We start from the raw sequence: 26,667 nt of genomic DNA, 5'->3' as shown, positions 1-26,667 counted from the left end.
GCGGGTCCCCAACTCAGTCTGAACATCTCTCCAGAAATGCAAAGTGAACTGAGGGCCTCTATCTGATATGATGGAAATGGGCACACCGTGCAACTGAACTATCTCCCAAATGTAGATCTGTGCCAACCTCTCTGAAGTATAAGTAGTCCCTACCGGAATGAAGTGTGTCAACTTGGTCAACCTGTCAACAATGACCCAAACTACATTAAACTTCCACAATGTTCATGGCAACCCAACTACGAAGTCTATAGTAATGTGCTCCCACTTCCACTCTAGTATAGGCATCTGCTGTTGTAGGCCACCTGGCCTCTGGTGCTCATACTTAACCTACTGGCAATTCAAACACCTAGCCGCATACTCAACGATGTCCTTCTTCATCCGCCGCCACTATTAATGCTGCCTCAAGTCACGATACATTTTCGTAGCACCTAGATGGATAGAATATCGTGAACCGTGTGCCTCTTCCAGAATCCTCTCTCTTAAGCCATCGATATTAGGAACACATAGGTGACCCTGGAGTTGCAGAACACCATCCTCGCCCATAAAAACCTCCTTGGCACTACCCTGTAGCACCGTCTCTTTGAGAACTTCCAAATGCCGATCATCAAACAACTGGGCCTTGATTTTCCCCAACAATGAATACTGAGCAACAACACATGCAAGGACTCGGCTGGGCTCTGAAATGTCCAACCTTACAAGTTTGTTAGCCAAGGACTGAATGTCCAAAGCTAGTGGTCTGTCCTCCGCTGAAATGAATGCCAAGCTCCTATACTCTATACTTTCCTACTCAAGGCATCTGCGACCACATTTGCCTTGCCCGGATGATAAAGAATGGTGATGTCATAATCCTTTAGTAACTCAAGCCACCTATGCTACCTTGAATTAAGATCCCTTTGTTTGAACAAATGCTGTAAGCTGCGATGATCAGTATAAACCTCAAACGACACCCATACAGATAATGCATCCATATCTTAAGAGCATGAACAATCGCTGCTAACTCTAGGTCGTGCACAGGGTAATTCTTCTCATGAATCTTCAGATGACGTGAAGCATATTCAATAACTCTCCCCCCTGCATCAATACACATCCCAAGCCAATTCTTAAAGTATCACAATATACCGTATACATCCCCGAACCGGAAGGCAACACTAGAATTGATGTTGTAGTCAAAGCCATCTTGAGCTTCTGAAAGCTCGCCTCACAATCATCGGAACAACGAAAAGGGGCACCCTTTTGGGTTAATCTAGTCAGAGGTGATGCAATAGATGAAAAACCCTACACGAATCGACGGTAATAACCTGCTAACCTTAGGAAACTCCTGATCTAGGTCATTGAAGTAGGACATGGCCAACTCTGAACTGCCTCAATCTTCTTGCGATCCATCTTAATACCCTCTCCTGTCATAATATGCCCCAAGAATGCCACTGACTCTAGCCAAAACTCACACTTGGAGAACTTAGCATATAGTTTCTACTCTCGCAAGGCCTGAAGCACTACTCTCAAATACTAATCATGCTCCCCAGGCTACATGGGTATATCAAGATGTCGTCAATGAAGACGATGACAAGGGAATCAATGTAAGGCCTGAACACCCTATTTATCAAGTCCATAAATGCCGTTGGAGCATTAGTTAAGCCAAAGGACATCACCAGAAACTCATAACGACCATATCTGGTACGGAAGGTAGTGACATCTGAGTCCCGAATTTTCAGCTGATGATACCTTGATCTCAAGTCGATCTTAGAAAATACCATAACACCCTACAACTGGTCAAACAAATCATCGATGTGCGGCAACGGGTACTTGTTCTTGATGGTAGCCTTGTTCAACTGGCGGTAATCAATGCACATCTGCATGGTCCCATCCTTCTTCTTTACAAACAACATTGGTGCACCCCAAGGTGGCACGCTTGGTCTAACAAACCCCTTGGCTAACAACTCCTCAAGCTGCTCCTTCAACTCCTTCAACTCTTTCGAGGCCACACGGTACAGTGGAATAGATATAGGTTGGGTACCTGGAGCCAAATCAATACAAAAATAAATATCACGATCCGATGGCATGCTAGGAAGGTCAGAAGGAAACACATCGGCGAACTCCCAGACCACTGGAACTGAATCAATCGTCGGAGACTCTGTGGTGGTATCCCGAACATAAGCTAGATAAGCCAAATAGCCCTTCTCGACCATATGTCGAGCCTTAAGAAAAGAGATAACCTGACTAGATGTATTTACTGAGGAACTCTTCCACTTCAACCTTGGCAACTCTGGCATTGCTAATGTAACAGTCTTGGCATGGCAATCTAGGATGGCGTGATATGGGAATAACCAATCCATGCCCAAGATGACCTCAAAGTAGGTCATATAAAGTAATAGAAGATCTGCTCTAGTCTCGAAACCACAGAATGTGACCACATAGGACCGGTAGATCTGATCCACAACCACAAAATCTCCCGCAAGAGTGGATACATAAACAGGAGTACCCAAGGACTCACGAGGAATATCCAGGAAATGAACAAATAGAGAAGACACATATGAATAGGTAGACCCTGGATCAAATAGCACCAAAGCACCCCTACCACAGACATAAATAATACTTGTGATAACGACATCTGAGGCCAATGCATCTAGTCTGGCCGGAATGGCATAGAATCTGGCTGGAGCGCCGGCTAGCTGGCCTCCACCTAACTGAGAAGTAGCTGGCTGACCTCTCCCTACCTAGCCTCCACCTCTAGGACGACCTCTACCAGTCTATCCCCTGCCTCTAGGAGGCTGGGCAACCGGTGCTGCAATCTAGGCTGATAACCCTGTTGTACTGCCTTGCCCCGAAGTTTAGGACAAAATCTCTTCATGTGACCTGGATCCCCACACTCATAATAACCCCGCGGTGCCATAGACTACTGTCCTGAAGCCTGAACCTACTGATATGAATACCCACTAGAAGAACCCTGAATGGTTGGTGGGCGATATGAACTCCCTGGCATAACACTGAAGTAAGGCCTCACCGGAGCACCTCGAGGAGGTGGTGGTGGTGCTGAATATGGGGGCCTGCTGGGCTGACCCCTCCCGAAGTGACCTCTGCCCCTAGCTGGGGCACCTCTGAACTCTCTAGAAAATCGGGCCCTCTTGTACCATGTTGTCACGACCCAATTTCCAATCTAGGTCGCGATGGCGCCCAACACTGAGGTTAGGCAAGCAAAACTCAACGAACTAATGGATTCCATTTATATCACCAAAACATTTCCGACATTTTCTTAGATTAAGTTTAAAACATTCAGTAATAATAAATAGTTTAGGCAATTTAAAGCTGAAGTGACCAAACGATGTCATAATTAAGTGATTATATCCCAAAAGAACAGTCTACAAATGTGTGTGCCAAGACCTGGTGTCACAAGTATATGGACATCTAGTAGAATATACAAAAGAATACATCTACCCTACTGTCTGAAATGGAATAGACAGTCAAAATAAAAGAGAGACTCCATCATGCTTCTGGACGGCATAGGAAGGGAGCAGCTCACCGTGGAATCTCGGCCAAATATCAAGAATGCGCACCAGACGGGTAGCTAGATGCACCTGCCTCAGAACCTATACAATTAAGTACAGAAGCGTATTATGAGTACATAAACAATATGTACCCAGTAAGTATCTAGTCTAACCTCGAAGAAGTAGTGACGAGGGGTCGACTTGACACTTACTAGGGTCAATAAAATGATAATATGGGGTTCAATATTTCAGTTCACAATGTACATAGATAGAAACAAGTTCAAATAAGAAATAATACTGAAAACCTTCTCATCAATTACTAAGTCTAGGCATTTCCTTCTTTTAAAGCAAGTAGTCTTTCAAATAATAAATCATATGGATTATAAGAGGCCCCGGTTCCATTATCACACATTTTCCACCGAGGAAGTTTGGCCCGTTCCAACATAAAAGTAAATTGTGTATTGTCGAGGGTCGAACGACCCGAACCATATATATATATATATATATATATATATATATATAGACACACAAACAAAACTACCGAGGCGAACGGCTCGCTCCCATGAGAGTAGTGGAAATAATTACCCCGCTCGGGGAATACACTTGCGACGCGGTTAAGTATAAATACAACTTAAATGCTTCTTTAATTCTTTTCTAAATATTTATTTACTTGAAACCCTTGAAATCATAACCTTCTCAACGAGGTTTCAATCAATGAAATTCCACAGTTTATAATCACATAACCCACAAAGCATGGTGTATGCCTAGAACTACCCGGACATAATAGGAATAATAGCCACGTACGGACTCTCATCACTTCGTATGTACGTGGCCCCCCACAATCAAATTACGTATTAACTGCCCGGATTCCGGAAATTTTGGAAGAAAGTTATTATCCATAGCCTAAGGATCGAGAATATATGATTTTTACTCCATTCCATGACAAATTTCGTGGTTAAATCTTGTTTTTATCAAAATCCTAGTTTTACTCAAATTCCATAATTTTTACTAATTTTTGTGTGTTAATCTACCCAAAACCCAAGTATTAAACTCACATTAAGTAGAAATAACTTACCTCACAATGCTAGGTTGAAATCCCCTCTTTGGAACCTCCCAAATCGCCCAAGTGTAGAAGTGAAATAAAATAAATGGCATAAGTCCCGTTTTTAAAAGTTGTGTCCAGGCCTCTGATGTCGCATTTGCGACATCAGGTTCGCAAATACAAAGTCGCAATTGCAATAAAACGATCGCAAATGTGAACTGGGCCTCCCCCTGCCTTGATCGTAAATGCGATAGAGGGGTCGCAAATGCGAAGAAAACATCGCAAATGCGACCACTGCCCCCAGCCAGGCTTCATCGCAAATGCGATGCTTTCCTAGCAAATGTGGGGCTCGCAATTGCGAACATTTCCTCGCATTTGCGATACCTACAACTTTGCCTAGAAACACCAAAAAATTGGGGTATTTTTCACCCCCAACCCACGTCCGAAACTCACCCGAGCCCTCGGGGCTCCACTCCGAATACTCACACAAGTCCAACAACATTGTACAAACTTCATCGAGCGATCAAATCGCTGAAATAACATCTAAAACTACGGATTTAACACTAAAACGCATGAAATCCTTAAGAACATTTAAAATTCTTATTTTTACAACCGGACGTCCGAATCACGTCAAGTCAGTCTCGTTTCTCACCAAATTTCACAGACAAGACTTAAATATTATATTGGACTTGTACCAGGCTCCGGAACTAACATACGGGCCCGATACCAACATGAACATACATTATTCAATTTCTTTAAATCCTTAGATTTCCAGTTTAACAATTTTTAACAAAAATTCATTACTCGGGTTAGGGACCTCGGAATTCGATTCCTGGCATACGCCCAGGTCCCATATGTTACTACGGACCCTCCGGGACCATCAAAACACAAGTTCGGGTCCGTTTACTAAATATATTGAGCAAAGTAAACTTGGCCATTTATGCCAACCTTAAGGAATCAAGTGTTCCAATTTCAATCCAAACTCTTCCAAATCCCGAATCAACCATCCCTGTAAGTTATAAATCAGTTAAAGCAAGTACGGAAAGTCTTATTTAGGGGAACGAGGTTCTAGAAAGAAAAACGACCAGTCGGATCATTACAATATATATATATATATATATATATATATATATATATATATATATCCGCAAGTCATAAATCAGTTAAAGCAAGTACGGGAAGTCTTATTTAGGGAAACGGGGTTCTAGAAAGCAAAACGACCAATCGGATCATTACAATATATATATATATATATATATATATATATATATATATATATATATATATATATATATATATATATATATATACACACTCCTTTTTATTATATAATTTTATCTGTTTTATATCAACTAATTTACTATGGATACATTTGACCACGCGAAACGCGGGCTAACTAACTAATTTATATATAATCAGCTTGAAATATACGATGTATTGCACTCTTTATTTGGGTGTTCCAATATGCCTTTAAGACTCTAATGAGTACTCATATAGTATATATTGTTAGTTCTTGGAGCTCGCTGCATAATCTTTGTTAGTATCGATAGAATTTACTAGTTAATATTGATAGTAGCGTAGCCAGAAATTTCGCAAAGGATGTTTAAACTTAAAATAAGTCTATAATTTTTTCCGATGAATAGGTGCACCAAAATTTTGAATCGAACTACACTATATCGTGTTAAACAATAAAAATACTTTTAATAAAACTATAATTTTATTTATTAAAAATAAGATAACAATAAAAAATTTACTGATAAAAGTAAGCATAAAACCAAAGGAAGAAAGAGTCGAAAGAGTTTGTAGTATGTTAAGAGCTTTTGTTGAAGAATTTTTGTAGAGATTGACTTTTAAATTACAAAATTTATTGAAGAAATAACTTTAAATTTAAACCTCCTTTTAAGATTAATTATTTGTTTTTACACATAAGGTGGTTTTCGTTTTGTTTTGGCAAACAAAATGAGCAAATATTTAGACAGGAATTTGATCTCGTACGCCATACCTCACTTTTAACATCTTAGACCATAAGAGTGCCTCACTCAACTATATTAATAGTGTTCAGTCACTATTTGTATCCAATTTGACTGCACCATAGTTAAGCTATGTCCCCAAACTTAACATATTCTTTTCCTCTTTTAAATAAAGCAACCAACCTACTATTGGTACCTTCATCCAATAATTCTACGGATGAAAGCATAAAAGTTTTATAAATGTGGAGTATTTATTAGTATGTACTTTCTAAAGAAATTATAAGGATTAGTGGGTGATAGGTTTAGTTTGAAGAGTACTAAGGTGATGTGATTTTTCATTTATTTATGATCATGTCTCATGTTCTTTACATTGTTCTCCCCTTTTGAAAGATAACAATTTGTTTGGAAACAAATTTTACAAATAAATTAATAAGGACTACCAACGCATTAATAAAACAATATCACTGTGCTATATTAGTACTATGATTGAAAAATCATATTACTGTGCTATATTAGTACTATCATGTCAATTTTCAAGTCTAAAACCAAAGATGAGAGGACCTTTTTGTTATAAGACCAAAGAGAGGAGGTTTATAATGGTGGAAATGACATCAGGTAGCCACTTTTAAGCACGCGGTAATAGTTTATAATGCATTTAAAGATTAGTCGATTCGCTCAAACTTCAAAACATGGTGTCCTGAAGTTTAAACCTTAAAGTTCATACTTCAGGATATCGTGTCTTAAGTTCAAAAATAGTAGTCAGAAATCCGAATCTTACATCCTGAATTCCAAATTAGCAGCTCAAAAATTTAGGATTCTTAGTCCTGAAGTTTGGGTGAATTAGCTAATCTTTAAATAAATCATAAATTATGAATATATTAAAAAAAAGAGTTTATGACATGCTTGATCCTTTTCTTAAAATTATTTAGAAAAATAGAACCACTTCTAGAATTATTTCACAAATGTAACGACCCGACCGGTCGTTTTATGAATTTCAGCCCCGTTTTTCCCATTTCTGCTTCTTTATGCCTTGTTCAACTGTATTATGTGGTATCGGATTGGTTAGTTCGGGTTCGGAGTGGTTTTGGAGAGATGTGAGACACTTAGTCTCTTTTGAGTAAGCTTAAGTTGGAAAAGTCAACCGGATATTGACTTATATGTAAAAGGTCTCGGATGTGAATTCTGATGGTTCGGATAGCTCCTTTAGGTGATTTTGGGCTTAGGAGTGTGTTCGGAATGTGGTTTGGAGGTCCGTGGTATTTTTAGGTGTGAATTGGCGAAATTGGAAATTTGGCGTTTTCCGATCGGCAAGGGAAATTTTGGTATCAGGGTCGGAATGGAATTCTGGAAATTGGAGTAGGTCTGTAGTGTCATTTGGGACGTGTGTGCAAAATTTCAGGTCATTCAGAGTTGGTTTGATATGTTTTAGCATCGTATGCGGAATTTGGAAGTTTCTAAGTTCTTGGGCTTGAATCCGAGGTCGATTTGGTGTTTCGATATTGTTTTAAGTGTTCTGAAGGTTGGAATACGTTTGAATAGTGGTATATGACTTGTTGGTATTTTTTATGGAGGCCCCGAGGGCCTCGGGATGAATTTAGATGGCTAACGAAAGGATTTGGAATTTGGTTGATCAACTGAACTTTGCTGCTTCTGTCATTTCCGCACCTGCGGATTGGGGACCGTATGTGTGAGCATCGCAGAAGCGAGATTGGGCTGCATATGCGGAGAGTTGATGAGCTGAAGAGAACCGCAGGTGCACACAAGGACCGCACCTACGAGGCCGCAGGAGCGGGAAGCTGACTGCAGAAGCGGGAATCCCAGGGTTAAGTGAAAACCGCACTTGCGATTGTTTTTCTGCAGGTGCGGCGTCACAGAAGCGACTCTGAGACCGCAGATGCGGAAAACACTGAACACAACGTATAAAAAGGTCTTCTTCGCGAATTTTGCTAAGTTACTCCATTTTTTAAGACGGGAATTGAGCTTGGGCAGTGATTCCTCAAGAGGGATCAAGGGTTATCAATTGGGTAAGCCACTTAAGCTTTATTACTTGTGTTTATGACCATTTTTCCATTTTTTAATTATGATATTAGTGAAAATTAGGGAAGAAAGTTGGAAGATTAGGGCTTGACTTTTAGAGAGTTTTGAGTGAGGATTTGAGGTCGGATTTCGATGATTTTGGTATTAATGGACTCGTGGAAGGATAAGGATTCTAGTGATGTAATTTTTATCAAATTCCGAGATGTGGGCCCGGGGGTCGGGTTTGGCCAATTTTGGGAGTTTTGAGTTAATTTGATAATTTTCGTATGGTTTTCATTCCTTTAGCGTATATTGATGATAATATACTGATTTTAGTTAGATTCAGGGCATTTGGAGGCCGAATCGAGAGGCAAGGGTATCGCGGGCTAGAGTTTGGCTTGGCTTGAGGTAAGTAACGCTTTCAAACTTGGTTCTGAGTGTCTGAAACCCCGAACTATCTATTCTATGATTACTATTGTCACACCTCCTTTTTATCCCCCCCCCCGGAAGGTATAAGGGAGTTTTTCCACTTTAAGTGACATTATTCGAAATGGGACTATTTAATTTATTTTAGAGTCGCCACTTGGGATATTTATTATGGTGTCCCAAGTCACCGGTTTATTTTAAGTCCCAAATCAAGGAAATTCGACTTTCTTTTTGAAGTCTGCGAACCAGATATTCTGAATAAAGAATTCTGTTAACCCGGGAGAAGGTGTTAGGTACTCCCGGATTCCGTGGTTCTAGCACAGTCGCTTAAACTATTATAATTTGTTTATTATCTAATTTTAATACATGTTTTAGCCTATGGTATAATTTAAACTTATTAATCGCTTTTTAAGAAGATTCAACGTTATTTAAAACACGTCGTGAACCACGCCACATGAAATGCACTCGCGGTCCACGACGCATTTTATTTAACGTTGTTGAGAATTGGAGTTGGGTCACATGAAATGCACACCCGAGTTTAAGGAAATTAATTTAAATAACGCGCCTAAAGCAACTACGCACTTTCAAGTTTGCGAGGGCCATGGAAAAATTCAACTAATGACACACCTCGATTTGTAAAGAGTTAAAATTAATTATCTGAGGGCCATGGGTATCCAATTTTGCACTATGGCATACCTCGATTCTAATTTTAAAGGATGTTCGAACTAAACTTTTGAGGGCCATAAATTATATCTTACTGAATATGGCTTGCCTCAAATTTAATTGTTTAAATGATTTCTTTCTTTTTTTAAATCGTGAGAGCCATAACTATTGGTGTTGTTTAATATGGCACACCTCAACTTAGGTAAAAGAATTATTTCAAGACAAATGCAATTTAAAACTATTATTTGCACACAAAAAAACTAGTATCATGCTGGTTCTCGGGCACTTGGGCCACGCCTGCCATGAACACAATTGGTCATAACATTCAAACTAACCATTGGGCCCAAAGGGAGCCCAAATCTGATTCAAAAACAAATGTTGAAGAATCAAGGACTCAAGGTCGAGTCCTTTCAAAGGAAAGCCCTCAGTATTCGAACTCAAAAATATCAGCTAAGCTTAATTACTGGGCTCTCATGAAGCCCATAATACAGGCAGAATTGGCTAAAGGGAGTGTTTGGCATGACTGGGCCAATGTCGAAGGCCCAGTTATGATTCCTTTCAACTAATTGGGACAAATTAAATTTTTTATGAAAGACCTCAAGAATAAGACAAGCACTGGCAGTTTTTGCAATTTTAAAGCAGATGCAAAGTACATACTGATGCCATTCTATAATGAAGATATAACAACAACTCATACACAACTATCTCGTCATTTTGAAATCTAATACAATTCATGATTTCTAACCCAAACGACTAACATGGTTCTAGGTAAAAGAATACGTTTACTAGTATGGATTCCAACTGAGTATTTTCATTCCAAGCCTGTACATATCACCTTAGCAATATTCAAACAGAAAATCCCCACAACAAACACTGATTTCGACAAGCTAAAACAGATCTAAAATAGGTTTAATTCTACTGAAATTTCTACTACACTGATTCCCCACAGTCCATACATACAAACAGGACCTCAAACCATTTACAAACCAAATCGACCAAATAATAGCATTCATCCAGCTTACAAATGGAACTTAAAGACAACAATTGAAATCAACAAATAAATTACATGAAGCAGACTGGATGAATTACAGAATAGCATGAAACTAAAAGCATGGATATAACATTTAACAGAAGGGGCAATGGAACACAAGTTTTAACTCAAGAGCATAGCTACAAACCCCTTTATTTCACATGTCCATGAAGTCTAGGGGAGTACCTGATTACAGCAGCAAAACAACAAGGAAATGAGCTCAAAATTAAGTAGAGGACAACAGCAAGGTATCAGCAATATAACAGTGAAAAAACCAGCAAATCAAACCAAATTTCAAACCAATTTGAATCCTTTCAAACCCATATACATGACCTTGGAAGATTTTTTAGAAATTATAGCTCCCAAAGGCATCAAAGAACCAAAAACCAAGTCAAATTCAAGCAAATTTCAGTACTTTGCACTTGAAAGAAAACTCTATCGTTTCTAAAGTTTTTTTTAGTGTTTTTTCCTCTCTAAAAAATCTGACTTGATTAAGAAGTAAGAGCCTTTTATAGAGAGCAACTAGGGCAGTAGAAATGAGGCAAGTTATTTGCCCTTTACTCCTTTTTAAATTCTCATTTTTGCTAGTGAATCCTTAGTTTAAAAATCAATTTTCTAAACAGGTCTCAAACCCACCTTCTAGGAAGATCCCTAAATTAGTTACAAATGATTCTCTTACCTAAACTCCCTAAACTACCCCTTAAACCACTATTAATTACCCCAGCCTACCAGGTATAGGTCAAGTTAACCCAAAGGTTCAGCCCCAAACCATGGGCTTGCCACCTGGATTGAATCCCTTTTTTGGGCTTCTGATTTTCAGAACCCAAGTTCAATCAAGGGTCAAAAAACCCACACAATCGTAAGCCTGCGGAGTCATAAGGACTCATGAAGCCCTGAGCCCCAAAGAAAGAGTATAAATAGAAAATCAAACAACTTAAAAAACTCAAAACCAGAAAACATGCTAACTAATAAATTTAAGACTAACATGCATACAAAAATGATTTGAAGAAATAGAAAAATAAGAAATAAAAGAAGGAAGCATAATAATATGAGACCAGGAATAAAAATAAAAAGCGAAGAAAAGAAAAAGAAAAAGTACCTAAGAGACGGTTGGACAGTAAAAATTTGAAAAGATCTTCAGCGCCTTCGATTTTAGCCGATATTTACATTAATCATGTGTTCCCGTTGGAAACACACGAATAACTTCAATTTCGACCCTAATCCTTCGGTGAAATTTGACGATTTGGGGGTTTTGGGATTTTAGGGTTTCAAACTTTGATTCAAGATTCGAAGGGTTCTGTGATGATTCGAAGGAAAGAGGTACTGGATTTGGTATGAGGGGTCAAAGGGGATGCTAGGGTGTGATTTTTGAATAGATTGAAGTGGTGTAGGGATGCGCCGCCACCGGAGGAGGTGAAGCGTTTTGGGGCGGCGCTCTAGGTTTCTTAAGGGAGATGAGAGACAAGGGTAGTACGATGTACTTAGGTTTATGTGGGGTTTTAGACACTCTTAAAGGGCATGGGTAAATAATTGGGGCCATTGGATCAGATGGAACGGAGGGTTCAGATTGGATCTCAGGTTTGAACTCATGACGGTGTCGTTTGGTCGATCAACAGACGGACCGGGTATGGGGCGGTCTAGGCCTGGTTTGGGACGAGTAATGGGTGGAATTGATTGAGCTTGGGGGAAACTTAATTAAAAGAGCCCAAACAAAATCAGATCTCTTTATTTTCTTTTCCTTTTATTTTCATTTTCCAATTTTCTTTCTTTTCAAATTAAAATAAATCTAAATTAACTCTTAATAATTAAATTAACCTACCAAATTATATTAAAAACTCAACATAATATTTAAAAAATTAAATAAGTCTAATTTAAAAGAAAAGCTACAAAATTCAAAATTAAAGAGTTAAAATGCAACATGAACTATTTTTGTGATTTTTCATATTTTATAAAATAACTAAATTGCTAATTAATCTAAACAAATGCAAAATTAAATCCTATATGCAAATGAAATGTATTTTTGTATTTTTTATGAATTAAATAAAATTAAACATGCACACAAAAATATAAACAATCAGAAAAGTTATACAATAATTCCTAAATAACAAATAATTAAAAGAAAAATATAATTCTTTGGAATTCTGTAGGAGTAATTCATGTGGGGCAAAAATCACATGCTCACAGCTACCCCTCTTTGCTCGGAGACATGAAGGATTTTCAGGCAAAGATAAAATGAGCAATTAGGAGGGATTTTTGCCCGTTTGAAACTCCATGAGAAGCATTTTTGGAAAGAGCTTGACCGAACCTTGCTTCAAAGGTTGCCTACATATCCTTGGCTATATAGGAATCAAGTCAGTATAGTTCTGGAAGTTTTGGTAGCTGGGACTACCAGAAAGCTGTGATTTTATTGTTGCTGCTACTACTGCTTGTTGAACTCCTTATTACACCAAAATGAAAAATAAAAAGCTAAACTAGCTAAGCTTATCAACTACGAGTTATAAGATTCCTATCCATAAATCTCTTGACGCTTGATCTTGAGTCTTGGTTGGTTCTTGCTGCAGACTCCAATCTGAAGCTTGATTCTCATCAGCTGTAGGTGCTGGTTCCTTCTTCTTCAGCTTTTTGGATCAAGGTGGGGCACGCGAAACCTGTGACTTCAATCATATCTTGAGCAGTCTGCATCCTTCTCCATTTCAGCACTTTGAGTTCATTTCTTTTTGCTCTTTTTCTTCTTTTCTCTATTTTGGATTGAGACTCATTCTTTGGTCGTGTCGAAACCTGTGCCTCGAGGTCAAACCTGCTCAGACACCAAAACAAACAAACAAACGAAATTTCCTGCCCCAGTTTTCACTAGGAAAATTTTGTGAGTTATTGTAACAAAACCCTACACTATCTCTCTAATGAAAACAATAAAATAAGGATCATGTGCCTCTAGGAGAAAGAGATTAGGGAGTGGAGCCCTATATCTATAAAAACTCAACCAGGGAGTGGAGACCCTGAGTTGGCAAAAGGGCGACTAGGGGATGGATACCCTATGTCTAAAAAAATCTCAACTAGGGGTTGGAGACCCTATGTTGGCAAAAGGCGACTAGGGGATGAAGACCTTATGTCTAAAAACAATCTCAACTGGGGGTTAGAGACCATATGTTGGCAAAAGGCGACTAGGGAATGGAGACCCTATGTTTAAAAAAATCTCAACTAGGGGTTGTAGACCCTATGTTGGCAAAAGGCGACTAGGGGATGGAGACTCTATATATAAAAAATGTCAACTAGGGGTTGGAGACCCTATGTTGGCAAAAGGCGACTAGGGGATGGAAACATTATGTATAAAATCTCAACTGGGGGTTGGAGACCCTATGTTGGCAAAAGGCGACTAGGGGATGGAAACCCTATGTCTAAAAATATCAACTAGGAGTTGGAGACCCTATATTGGCAAAAGGCGACTAGGGGATGGAGACCCTATGTCTAAAAAATCTCAACTAAGGGTTGGAGACCATATGTTGGCAAAAGGCGACTAGGGGATGGAGACCCTATGTCTAAAACATCTCAACTAGGGGTTGGAGATCCTATGTTGGCTAAAGGCGACTAGGGGATGGAGACACTAAGTCTAAAAATCTCAACTAGGGATTGGAGACCCTATGTTGGCAAAAAGGCGACTAGGGGATGAAAACCCTATGTCTAAAAAATAATCTCAACTAGGGGTTGGAGACCCTATGTTGGCTAAAGGCGACTAGAGGATGGAGACCCTATGTCTAAAAATCTCAACTAGGGGTTGGAGACCCTATATTGGCAAAAAGGCGACTAGGAGATGGAGATCCTATATCTAAAAAACTTAACTAGGGGTTGGAGACCCTATGTTGGCAAAAAGGCGACTAGGGGATGAAGACCCTATGTATAAAACCTCAACTAAGGGTTGGAGACCCTATGTTGGCAAAAGGCGACTATGGGATGGAGACCCTATGTTGGCAAAAGGCGACTATGGGATGGAGACCCTATGTCTAAAAATCTCAACTAGGGATTGGAGACCTTATGTTGGTAAAAAGGCGACTAGGGGATGGAGACCTTATGTCTAAAAAATCTCAACTAGGGGTTGGAGACCCTATGTTGGCAAAAGGCGACTAGGAGATGGAGACCCTATGTCTCAAATCTCAACTAGGGTTTGGAGACCCTATGTTGGCAAAAGGCGACTAGGGGATGGAGACCCTATGTCTAAAAATCTCAACTAGGGTTTGGAGACCATACGTTGGCAAAAGGCGACTAGGCGATGGAGACCATATGTCTAAAAATAATCTCAACTAGGGATTGGAGACCCTATGTTGGAAAAAGGGCGACTAGGGGATGGAGACCCTATGTCTAAAAACCTCAACTAGGGGTTGGAGACCCTATGTTGGCAAAAAGGCGACTAGGGGATGGAGACGCTATGTCTAAAAAATGTCAACTAGGGGTTGGAGACCCTATGTTGGCTAAAGGCGACTAGGGAATGGAGACCCTATGTCTAAAAATCTCAACTAGGGGTTGGAGACCCTATTTTGGGAAAAAGGCGACTAGGGGATGGAGACACTATGTCTAAAACCTCGACTAGGGGTTGGAGACCATATGTTGGCAAAAGGCGACTAGGAGGTGGAGACCCTATGTCTCAAAAATCTCAACTAGGGGTCGGAGACCCTATGTTGGCAAAAGGTGACTAAGAGATGGAGACCATATGTCTAACAATCTCAACTAGGGGTTGGAGATCCTAAGTTGGCAAAAGGCGACTAGGGGATGGAGACCCTAAGTTTAAAAATATCTTAACTAGGGGTTGTAGACCCTATGTTGGCAAAAGACGACTAGGGGATGGAGACTCTATGTCTAAAAATCTCAACTAGGAGTTGGAGACCCTATGTAGGCAAAAGGCGACTAGGGGATGGAGACCCTATGTCTAAAAAATCTCAACTAGAGGTTGGAGACCCTATGTTGGCAAAAGGCAAGTAGGGGATTGAGACCCTATGTCTAAAATCTCAACTAGGGGTTGGAAACTCTATGTTGGAAAAAGGCGATTAGGGGATGAAGACCCTATGTCTAAAAATATCAACTAGGGGTTGAAGACCCTATGTTGGCAAAAGGCAACTACAGGAAGGAGACCCTATGTCTAAAAAATAATCTCAACTAGGGGTTGGAGACCCAATGTTGGCAAAAGTCGACTAGGAGATGGAGACCCTATATCGAAAAAACTTAACTAGGAGTTGGAGACCCAATATCAAAAAATCTCAACTAGGGGTTGGAGATCCTATGTTGGCAAAAAGGCGACTAGGGGATGGAGACCCTATGTCTAGAACCTCAACTAGGGGTTGGAGACCCTATGTTGGCAAAAGGCGACTATGGGATGGAGACCCTATGTCTAAAAATCTCAACTAGGGGTTGGAGACCTTATGTTGGCAAAAGGGCGACTAGGGGATGGAGACCCTATGTCTAAAAAATCTCAACTAGGGGTTGGAGACCCTATGTTAGAAAATGGCGACTAGGGGATGGAGACCATATGTCTAACAATCTCAACTAGGGGTTGGAGATCCTAAGTTGGCAAAAGGCGACTAGGGGATGGAGACCCTATGTTTAAAAAAATCTTAACTAGGGGTTGTAGACCCTATGTTGGCAAAAGACGACTAGGGGATGGAGACTCTATGTCTAAAAATCTCAACTAGGAGTTGGAGACCCTATGTTGGCAAAAGGCGACTAGGGGATGGAGACCCTATGTCTAAAAAATCTCAACTAGAGGTTGGAGACCCTATGTTGGCAAAAGGCAAGTAGGGGATGGAGACCCTATGTCTAAAATCTCAACTAGGGGTTGGAAACTCTATGTTGGAAAAAGGCGATTAGGGGATGAAGACCCTATGTCTAAAAATATCAACTAGGGGTTGAAGACCCTATGTTGGCAAAAGGCAACTACAGGAAGGAGACCCTATGTCTAAAAAATAATCTCAACTAGGGGTTGGAGACCCAATGTTGGCAAAAGTCGACTAGGAGATGGAGACCCTATATCGAAAAAACTTAACTAGGAGTTGGAGACCCTATATCAAAAAATCTCAACTAGGGGTTGGAGATCCTATGTTGGCAAAAAGGCGACTAGGGGATGGAGACCCTATGTCTAGAACCTCAACTAGGGGTTGGAGACCCTATGTTGGCAAAAGGCGACTATGGGATGGAGACCCTATGTCTAAAAATCTCAACTAGGGGTTGGAGACCTTATGTTGGCAAAAGGGCGACTAGGGGATGGAGACCCTATGTCTAAAAAATCTCAACTAGGGGTTGGAGACCCTATGTTAGAAAATGGCGACTAGGGGATGGAGACCCTATGTCTAAAATCTCAACTAGGGGTTGGAGACCATATGTTGGCAAAAGGCGACTAGGGGATGGAGACCCTATGTCTAAAAATCTCAACTAGGGGTTGGGGATCCTACGTTGGCAAAAGGCGACTAGGTGATGGAGACCCTATGTCTAAAAATAATCTCAACTAGGGGTTGGAGACCCTATGTTGGCAAAAGAGCGACTAGGGGATGGAGACCCTATGTCTAAAAATCTCAACTTGGGGTTGGAGACCTTATGTTGGCAAAAAGGCGACTAGGGGATGGAGACCCTATGTCTAAGAAATCTCAACTAGGGGTTCGAGACCCTATGTTGGCTAAAGGAGACTAAGGGATGGAGACCCTATGTCTAAAAATCTCAACTAGGGGTTGGATACCCTATGTTGGAAAAAAGGTGACTAGGGGATGGAGACCTTATGTCTAAAACCTCAACTTGGGGTTAGAGACCCTATTATGGCAAAAGACGACTAGGGGTTGGAGACCCTATGTCTAAAAATAATCTCAACTAGGGGTTGGAGACCCTATGTTGGCAAAAGGAATATAGGGGATGGAGACCCTATGTCTAAAATCTCAACTAGGGGTTGGAAATCCTATGTTGGAAAAAGGCGATTAGAGGATGAAGACCCTATGTCTAAAAATCTCAACTAGGGGTTGGAGACCCTATGTTGGCAAAAGGCAACTAGGGGATGCAGACCCTATGTCTAAAAAATAATCTCAACTAGGGGTTGGAGACCCAATGTTGGCAAAAGTCGACTAGGGGATGGAGACCCTATATCGAAAAAACTCAACTAGGGGTTGAAGACCCTATATTGGCAAAAAGGCAACTAGGAGATGAAGAGCCTATATCTAAAAATCTCAACTAGGGGTTGGAGACCCTATGTTGGCAAAAAAAGCGACTAGGGGATGGAGACCCTATGTCTAGAACCTCAACTAGGGGTTGGAGACCCTATGTTGGCAAAAGGCGACTATGGGATGGAGACCCTATGTCTAAAAATCTCAACTAGGGGTTGGAGACCTTATGTTGGCAAAAAGGCGACTAGGGGATGGAGACCCTATGTCTAAAAAATCTCAACTAGGGGTTGGAGACCCTATGTTGGCAAAAGGCGACTAGGGGATGGAGACCCTATGTCTAAAATCTCATCTAGGGGTTGGAGACCATATGTTTGCAAAAGGCGACTAGGGGATGGAGACCCTATGTCTAAAAATCTCAACTAGGGGTTAGGGACCCTACGTTGGCAAAAGGCGAATAGGTGATGGAGACCCTATGTCTAAAAATAATCTCAACTAGGGGTTGGAGACCCTATGTTGGCAAAAGGGCGACTAAGGGATGGAGACCCTATGTCTAAAAATCTCAACTTGGGGTTGGAGACCCTATGTTGGCAAAAAGGCGACTAGGGAATGGAGACCCTATGTCTAAGAAATCTCAACTAGGGGTTCGATACCCTATGTTGGCTAAAGGAGACTAAGGGATGGAGACCCTATGTCTAAATATCTCAACTAGGGGTTGGAGACCCTATGTTGGTAAAAAGGTGACTAGGGGATGGAGACCCTATGTCTAAAACCTCAACTTGGGGTTGAAGACCCAATTATGGCAAAAGGCGACTAGGGGATGGAGACCCTATGTCTAAAAAATGTCAACTAGGGGTTGGAGACCTTATGTTGGCAAAAGGCGAATAGGGGATGGAGACCTTATGTATAAAATCTCAACTGGGAGTTGGAGACCCTATGTTGGCAAAAGGAGACTATGGGATGGAGACCCTATGTCTAAAATCTTAACTACGGGTTGGAGACCATATGTTGGCAAAAGGCGACTAGGGGATGGAGACCCTATGTCTAAAAATCTCAACTAGAAGTTGGGGACCCTACGTTGGCAAAAGGCGACTAGGTGATAGAGACCCTATGTCTAAAAATAATCTCAACTAGGGGTTGGAGTCCCTATGTTGGCAAAAGGGCGACTAGGGGATGGAGACCCTATGTCTAAAAACCTCAACTAGGGGTTGGAGACCCTATGTTGGCAAAAAGGCGACTAGGGGATGGAGATGCTATGTCTAAAAAATCTCAACTAGGGGTTCGAGACCCTATGCTGGCTAAAGGAGACTAAGGGATGGAGACCCTATGTCTAAAAATCTCAACTAGGGGTTGGAGACCCTATGTTGGCAAAAAGGTGACTAGGGGATGGAGACCCTATGTCTAAAACCTCAACTTGGGGTTGGACACCCTATTATGGCAAAATGCGACTAGGGGATGGAGACCTTATGTCTAAGAAATCTTAACTAGGGGTTGGAGACCCTATGTTGGCAAAAGGCAACTAGGGGATGGAGACCTTATGTATAAAATCTCAACTGGGGGTTGGAGACCCTATGTTGGCAAAAGGCGACTAGGGGATGGAGACCCTATGTCTAAAAAATCTCAACTAAGGGTTTGAGACCCTATGTTGGCAAAAGTCGACTAGGGGATGGAGACCCTATGTTGGCAAAAGGCGACTAGGGGATGGAGACCTTGTGTCTAAAAATCTCAACTAGGGGTTGGAGACCCTACGTTGGCAAAAGGCGACTAGGCGATGGAGACCATATGTCTAAAAAATAATCTCAACTAGGGATTGGAGACCCTATGTTGGAAAAAAGGCGACTAGGGGATGGAGACCCTATGTCTAAAAACCTCAACTAGGGGTTGGAGACCCTATGTTGGCAAAAAGGCAACTAGAGGATGGAGACGCTATGTCGAAAAATCTCAACTAGGGGTTGGAGACCCTGTGTTGGGAAAAAGGCGACTTGGGGATGGATACCCTATGTCTAAAACCTCAACTAGGGGTTGGAGACCATATGTTGGAAAAAGGCGACTAGGAGATGGAGACCCTATGTCTCAAAAATCTCAACTAGGGGTCGGAGACCCTATGTTGGCAAAAGGTGACTAAGAGATGGAGACCATATGTCTAACAATCTCAACTAGGGGTTGGAGATCCTAAGTTGGCAAAAGGCGACTAGGGGATGGAGACCCTATGTTTAAAAAAATCTTAACTAGGGGTTGTAGACCCTATGTTGGCAAAAGACGACTAGGGGATGGAGACTCTATGTCTAAAAATCTCAACTAGGAGTTGGAGACCCTATGTTGGCAAAAGGCGACTAGGGGATGGAGACCCTATGTCTAAAAAATCTCAACTAGGGGTTGGAGACCCTATGTTGGCAAAAGGCAAGTAGGGGATGGAGACCCTATGTCTAAAATCTCAACTAGGGGTTGGAAACCCTATGTTGGAAAAAGACAATTAGGGGATGAAGACCCTATGTCTAAAAATCTCAACTAGGGGTTGGAGACCCTATGTTGGCAAAAAGCAACTAGGGGATGGAGACCCTATGTCTAAAAAATAATCTCAACGAGGTGTTGGAGACCCAATGTTGGCAAAAGTCGACTAGGGGATGGAGACCCTATATCGAAAAAACTCAACTAGGGGTTAGAGACCCTATATTGGCAAAAAGCCAACTAGGAGATGGAGACACTATATCTAAAAATCTCAACTAGGGGTTGGAGACCCTATGTTGGCAAAAAGGCGACTAGGGGATGGAGACCCTATGTCTAGAAGCTCAACTAGGGGTTGGAGACTCTATGTTGGCAAAAGGAGACTATGGGATGGAGACCCTATGTCTAAAAATCTCAACTATGGGTTGGAGACCTTATGTTGGCAAAAAGGCGACTAGGGGATGGAGACCCTATATCTAAAAAATCTCAACTAGGGGTTGGAGACCCTATGTTGGCAAATGGCGACTAGGGGATGGAGAACCTATGTCTAAAATTTCAACTAGGGGTTGGAGACCATATGTTGGCAAAAGGGGACTAGGGGATGGAGACCCTATGTCTAAAAATCTTAACTAGGGGTTGGGGACCCTACGTTGGCAAAAGGCGACTAGGTGATGGAGACCCTATGTCTAAAAATAATCTCAACTAGGGGTTGGAGACCCTATGTTGTCAAAAGGGCGACTAAGGGATGGAGACCCTATGTCTAAAAATCTCAACTTGGGGTTGGAGACCCTATGTTGGCAAGAAGGCGACTAGGGGATGGAGACCCTATGTCTAAGAAATCTCATCTAGGGGTTCGAGACCCTATGTTGGCTAAAGGAGACTAAGGGATGGAGACCCTATGTCTAAATATCTCAACTAGGGGTTGCAGACCCTATGTTGGCAAAACGGTGAATAGGGGATGGAGACCCTATGTCTAAAACCTGAACTTGGGGTTGGAGACCCTATTATGGCAAAAGGCGACTAGGGGATGGAGACCCTATGTCTAAAAAAATTCAACTAGGGGTTGGAGACCCTATGTTGGCAAAAGGCAACTAGGGGATGGAGACCTTATGTCTAAAATCTCAACTGAGGGTTGGAGACCCTATGTTGGCAAAAGGCGGCTAGGGGATGGAGATCCTATGTCTAAAAAATCTCAACTAAGGGTTGGAGACCCTATATTGGCAAAAGGCGACTAGGAGATTGAGACCCTATGTCTAAAAAATCTCAACTAGGGGTTGGAGACCCTATGTTGGCTAAAGGCGACTAGGGGATGGAGACCCTATGTCTAAAAATCTCAACTAGGGGTTGGAGACCCTATGTTGGCAAAAGGCGACTAGGGGATGGAGACCCTATGTCTAAAAAATCTCAACTAGGGGTTGGAGACCCTATGTTGGCAAATGGCGACTAGGGGATGGAGACCATATGTCTAAAATCTCAACTAGGGGTTGGAGACCCTATGTTGGCAAAAAGGCGACTAGGAGATGGAGACCCTATATCTAAAAATCTTAACTAGGGGTTGGGGACCCTACGTTGGCAAAAGGCAAGTAGGGGATGGAGACCCTATGTCTAAAATCTCAACTAGGGGTTGGAAACTCTATGTTGGAAAAAGGCGATTAGGGGATGAAGACCCTATGTCTAAAAATATCAACTAGGGGTTGAAGACCCTATGTTGGCAAAAGGCAACTACAGGAAGGAGACCCTATGTCTAAAAAATAATCTCAACTAGGGGTTGGAGACCCAATGTTGGCAAAAGTCGACTAGGAGATGGAGACCCTATATCGAAAAAACTTAACTAGGAGTTGGAGACCCTATATCAAAAAATCTCAACTAGGGGTTGGAGATCCTATGTTGGCAAAAAGGCGACTAGGGATGGAGACCCTATGTTGGCAAAAGGCGACTATGGGATGGAGACCCTATGTCTAAAACCTCAACTAGGGTTTGGAGACCCTATGATGGCAAAAGGGCGACTAGGGGATGGAGACCCTATATTTAAAAATCTCAACTACGGGTTGGAGTCCCTATGTTGGCAAAAAGGCGACTAGGGGATGGAGACCTTATGTCTAAAAAATCTCAACTAGGGGTTGGAGACCCTATGTCTAAAAATCTCAACTAGGGGTTTGAGACCCTATGTTGGCAAAAGGCGACTAGGGGATGGAGACCCTATGTCTAAAATCTCAACTAGGGATTTGAGACCCTATGTTGGCAAAAAGGCGACTAGGGGATGGAGACCCTATGTCTAAAAATCTCAACTAAGGGTTGGAGACCCTATGTTGGAAAACGTAAAAGATTGAGATTGGGGATTCTGAACTACCATTTTTTTGAATTTTCTTCTTATCTTTTTTTATCATTTCATTTTCCTTTCATTTCTTTTATTTCATGGAATAAGTAAATGCGGGAAAAAAACTTGGAGGGGACTTCCCTTTTTCATGGATTGTTGCTGCAAAGCTGTTTCTAGCACTTGCGCATTTCTTTTTCCTTTTTGGTTGCACCTACTTCTTGCATGGTTGATTTGGATTGCACCTGTTTCAAATTTTTCAAACAAAGAACAATTGTTAGTTTGAAACGGTGGTTGGTTTTGTGGCCTTGATTGTTTTTGATCACTTGATCTCGGCCCAACTCTTTTGGTGAAAACGTCTGCTGCTTGCTGGCTTTTCTGAAGATTGATCTCTCTCCTAAAACCGAGGAACTCAAATTTCCAAACATTCTAGATGATGGTTTACCCGTGTGGGGCTTTGGTCCTTTCACCTTATTCTGCCTCTAGGGGCTTTTGACTTTGGATTTCTTTTTATTTTTAGTAACTTTGATTTCAGAGCATCGGCCATCATGGCCAGTTGGGATCGACTTGATGCACCCACTGAGGTTGGGTACTTTTCTTTGGACTTGGCTTTTATTAAGTAGAACCCTATAAAACTAATATTGCCACATTTTCTTTGTATTAGTTTTGGAGCAGAGTTAGACCGGAAGGGATTCAAGGAAAAGTAAATAAAGGACAAGAAAGTGAATTTAAGGAAGAGTGTCCCTTTTGGGGAGGAAAGAAGGACTTATCTGGAGTGCATGCAGACTTCAATAGACATGACATGCTTCTTGGACTGGATACCCGATCTGCACAACTATCCAACTTCTCATAAACTCATTGCGATCTGTGTTTAAACACCAAGAAACCTGTAGGACTTTTTCAGTACCAATGGTGATGAGGGGTTTCTTTTTTTCGATCAACGGCGCCCTTTGCGGGTTTTCGCCAATCGACCTCTCTCATTTCTCTTCTCACCGTCGCCTTATAGTGCTCTTTATGAGTTTTCACTAACAAGACTCTCTTATTTTTCAGTTTCTCTGCTCACCATCGCCTTACGGTGCCTGTAGGTTTCACCAATAAGACTCTCTCATTTTATTTCTCTCATTTTGATTGCATCGGATCCAAACAACTGTGTTCTCTGATTTGAAAACCCTTCCCTGATTGATCGGAAGGACTTGAACAAGGTTTGGGTAGAAAGAACTTGGATCGAATTACAACTTTGGAACCGTTCAGGCGGGATTATCGTCGAACCATTATAACATCTAACCCAGTTTCACTTTTTGGGGAAATTGTTTTTTTTTGTTTTGGTGTGACTGAACCCCAGAGAGAGGCTGCCTACGTATCCTTTCAGAATCAAGTCGAACGTAGTTCAGGGAAACATTTTGTTTTTGTTGTTTTATTGTTTTTCTTTTTATTTTCTCTTTATTCTCTTTTTTTCATCTTCAAGTTCCAAAAAGGGTAATAAAATAAAGGTAACCGGCTCAAAGGGTTAGCAAGGATTGGAGTGTTTGGGGTAGCGAGAATGAAAGCCTTCGTCATCCCAATCGGATAATGTTGTTGTTGTAAAAGGACTAGACATAATACCTTTTGACTACGTCTGCATTTACAGCTGTTTCGGGGTCATTTCCTTCGATGTCTCCTAGGTATAACGCCCTTTTTGGCAACAATTTTCGGATAATGTATGGGCCCTTCCAGTTAGGAGAGAATTTTCCTTTTGCTTCCTAATGATGAGGAAGAATACACCTTAAAACGAGCTGCCCCACTTCAAAATTTCTAGGCCGCACTTTCTTGTTGTAGGCACGGTTCATTCTTTGTTGATACAACTGCCCGTGGTAGATTGCGGCCATTCGCTTTTCATTGATCACGGTTAACTATTCCATGTGGGTTTTGACCCACTCACTGTCTTCAATTTTAGCTTCAACAATAATCCAAAGAGAAGGGATTTCAACTTCTGCGGGTATTACGGCTTCAGTGCCATAAACCAAAAGATAAGGGGTTGCTCCCACTTATGTGCGCACAGTAGTGCTATATCCCAATAGTGCAAACGGCAACTTTTCATGCCACTGCCTAGAACTTTGAATCAGCTTTCTCAAAATCTTTTTGATGTTCATGTTTGTTTCTTCGACGGCACCATTGGCTTTGGGCCGATAAGGAGTAGAATTTCGATACGTGATCTTAAACTACTCACATATCTCCTTCATCAAATGACTATTCAAGTTCGCAGCATTATCCATAATGATGGTCGCAGGGATACCAAAACGGCAGATGAGATTGGAATGCACTAAGTCTACCACATCTTTCTTGGTGACAGATTTGAGAGTAATTGCTTCAACCCACTTTGTGAAGTAGTCGATAGCGACCAATATGAATCTATGCCCATTTGAAGCTTTTAGCTCAATCGGCCCAATGACGTCCATGCCCCAGGCAACAAATGGCCAAGGTGCTGACATGGGATGCAGTTCTGTAGGCGGTGCATGAATCAAATCACCATGCACCTGACAATGATGACATTTCCGGACGAAACTGAAGCAGTCTTTTTTCATAGTCATCCAATAATAGCCTGCTCGGAGGATTTTCTTTGCCAAAACATATCCATTCATGTGGGGTCCGCACACTCCTGTGTGCACTTCATACATGATTATTCTGGCCTCTTCGGTGTCAACACATCTTAACAAGTTGAGATCCGGAGTCCTTTTGTACAAGACCTCGCCGCTCAAAAAGAAACCACTTACGAACTGTCTAATGGTTCTCTTTTGGTCTCCACTGGCTTGCTCGGGATATTCTTTAGTTTCCAGAAACCTTTTTATATCATGATACCATGGCTGAATATTTGGTTCTGCCTCAACCGTATTGCAGAAACCATGCCTTTCCTGGATTTGGATTTCCAATGGATCAATGTGGGCATTGCCTGGGTATGGCAGCATCAAGGCCAAAGTAGTGAGCGCATCGGCTAACTCATTGTGAAAACGAGGAATGTACCTGAACTCAACTGACCTGAACCGCCTACTAGATCTTCCATATGTTGCATGTAGGGAATAAGCTTGACATTTTGAGTTTCCCATTCTCCCTGAGCTTGTCTGATAATCAAATCAGAATCTCCCATGATTAACAATTCTTCGACATCTTGGTCAATTGCCATGTTCATACCTATAATGCAGGATTCATACTCGGCGGTGTTGTTCGTGCAGAAAAACTGAAGCCGGGTTGTGGCTGGATAATGCAGACCAGTGGGTGAGATCAAGATTGCCCCAATTCCAACGCCTTTTTCAATTACAATACCATCAAAGAACGTTTTCCACACAGTGGTGTCTTCTGATGTTATCTCAACTGAATTTACCTCTTCACCGGGAAGTAGGTGCTCAAAGTCTAGTATTCCTTGTCAGCAGAGTTTTCAGCCAGGTGATCTGCTAAAGCCTGGGCTTTCATCGCCGTGTGGGTGACGTAGACTATGTCAAATTCAGTGAGCAGTATCTGCCATTTCGCCAACCTCCCTGTAGGCATTGGCTTCTGGAATATGTATTTCAAAGGATCCAGCCTGGTAATGAGGTAAGTAGTGTAGGCCAACAAGTAATGCCTAAGCTTCTGAGCGGCCCAAGTTAGGGCGCAACAAGTCCTTTCCAGCAGGGTATATTTGGCCTCATAGCTTGTGAACTTTTTGCTCAAATAGTAGATCACCTACTCTTTTTTCCCGGTCACGTCATGTTGTTCGAGGACACATCCAAAAGAATTCTCCAAGACTGTCAAATATAGAAACAAAGGCCTCCAAGGTTCAGGTGGGACCAGTACTGGGGAGTTCGATAGATATTCTTTGATTTTGTTGAAGGCTTCTTGGTACTCGTCTGTCCATTTAACTGCTGCATCTTTTTTTAACAGCTTGAAGATGGGTTCACATGTAGAAGTCAACTGAGCAATGAATCGGCTAATGTAGTTCAACCTTCCCAATAGGCTCATAACTTCTTTCTTGGTTCTTGGAGGAGGCAAATCTCGAATAGACTTTATCTTTGTCGGGTGTAACTCGATGCCCCTCCGTCTGACTATGAATCCCAAGGGTTTGCCAGATGGAACCCCGAATGCACATTTGGCTGGGTTTAACTTCAAATCATATTTACGTAACCGCTCAAAGAATTTTCTCAA

The 26,667-nt window shown here is 41.5% G+C and overlaps 1 protein-coding gene across 1 annotated transcript; it reads right to left on the bottom strand.

The window, feature by feature from the left end:
• Positions 1-390: 390 nt before the first annotated feature.
• LOC138875711 (uncharacterized) lies at positions 391-25,672 on the bottom strand. The gene is made up of 3 exons (XM_070154574.1): positions 25,528-25,672; positions 877-1,071; positions 391-746 (listed from the first exon to the last, which is right to left on the bottom strand). The coding sequence occupies exons 1-3, from the start codon at positions 25,670-25,672 to the stop codon at positions 391-393; spliced, it is 696 nt and encodes a 231-aa protein (XP_070010675.1).
• Positions 25,673-26,667: the final 995 nt, after the last annotated feature.

This window comes from Nicotiana sylvestris, chromosome 8 (genome assembly GCF_000393655.2).
Source record: "Nicotiana sylvestris chromosome 8, ASM39365v2, whole genome shotgun sequence".
Classification (NCBI taxonomy): Eukaryota; Viridiplantae; Streptophyta; class Magnoliopsida; order Solanales; family Solanaceae; genus Nicotiana; species Nicotiana sylvestris.
The sequence above is the reverse complement of the archived record's forward strand: the minus strand, read 5'-3'. Positions and strand labels throughout refer to the sequence as shown.

Bases quoted from the DNA above. Each gene is read 5' to 3' on its own strand.
- LOC138875711 (XM_070154574.1), bottom strand. From the start codon at position 25,672: ATGGCAATTGACCAAGATGTCGAAGAATTGTTAATCATGGGAGATTCT. The intron at 1,072-25,527 runs GTCAGTTGAGTT...GTATTGATGCAG, and splicing joins AGATCTAGTAGGCGGTTCAG to GGGGGAGAGTTATTGAATAT. The intron at 747-876 runs GTAGCATAGGTG...CATTCATTTCAG, and splicing joins CAAAGGGATCTTAATTCAAG to CGGAGGACAGACCACTAGCT.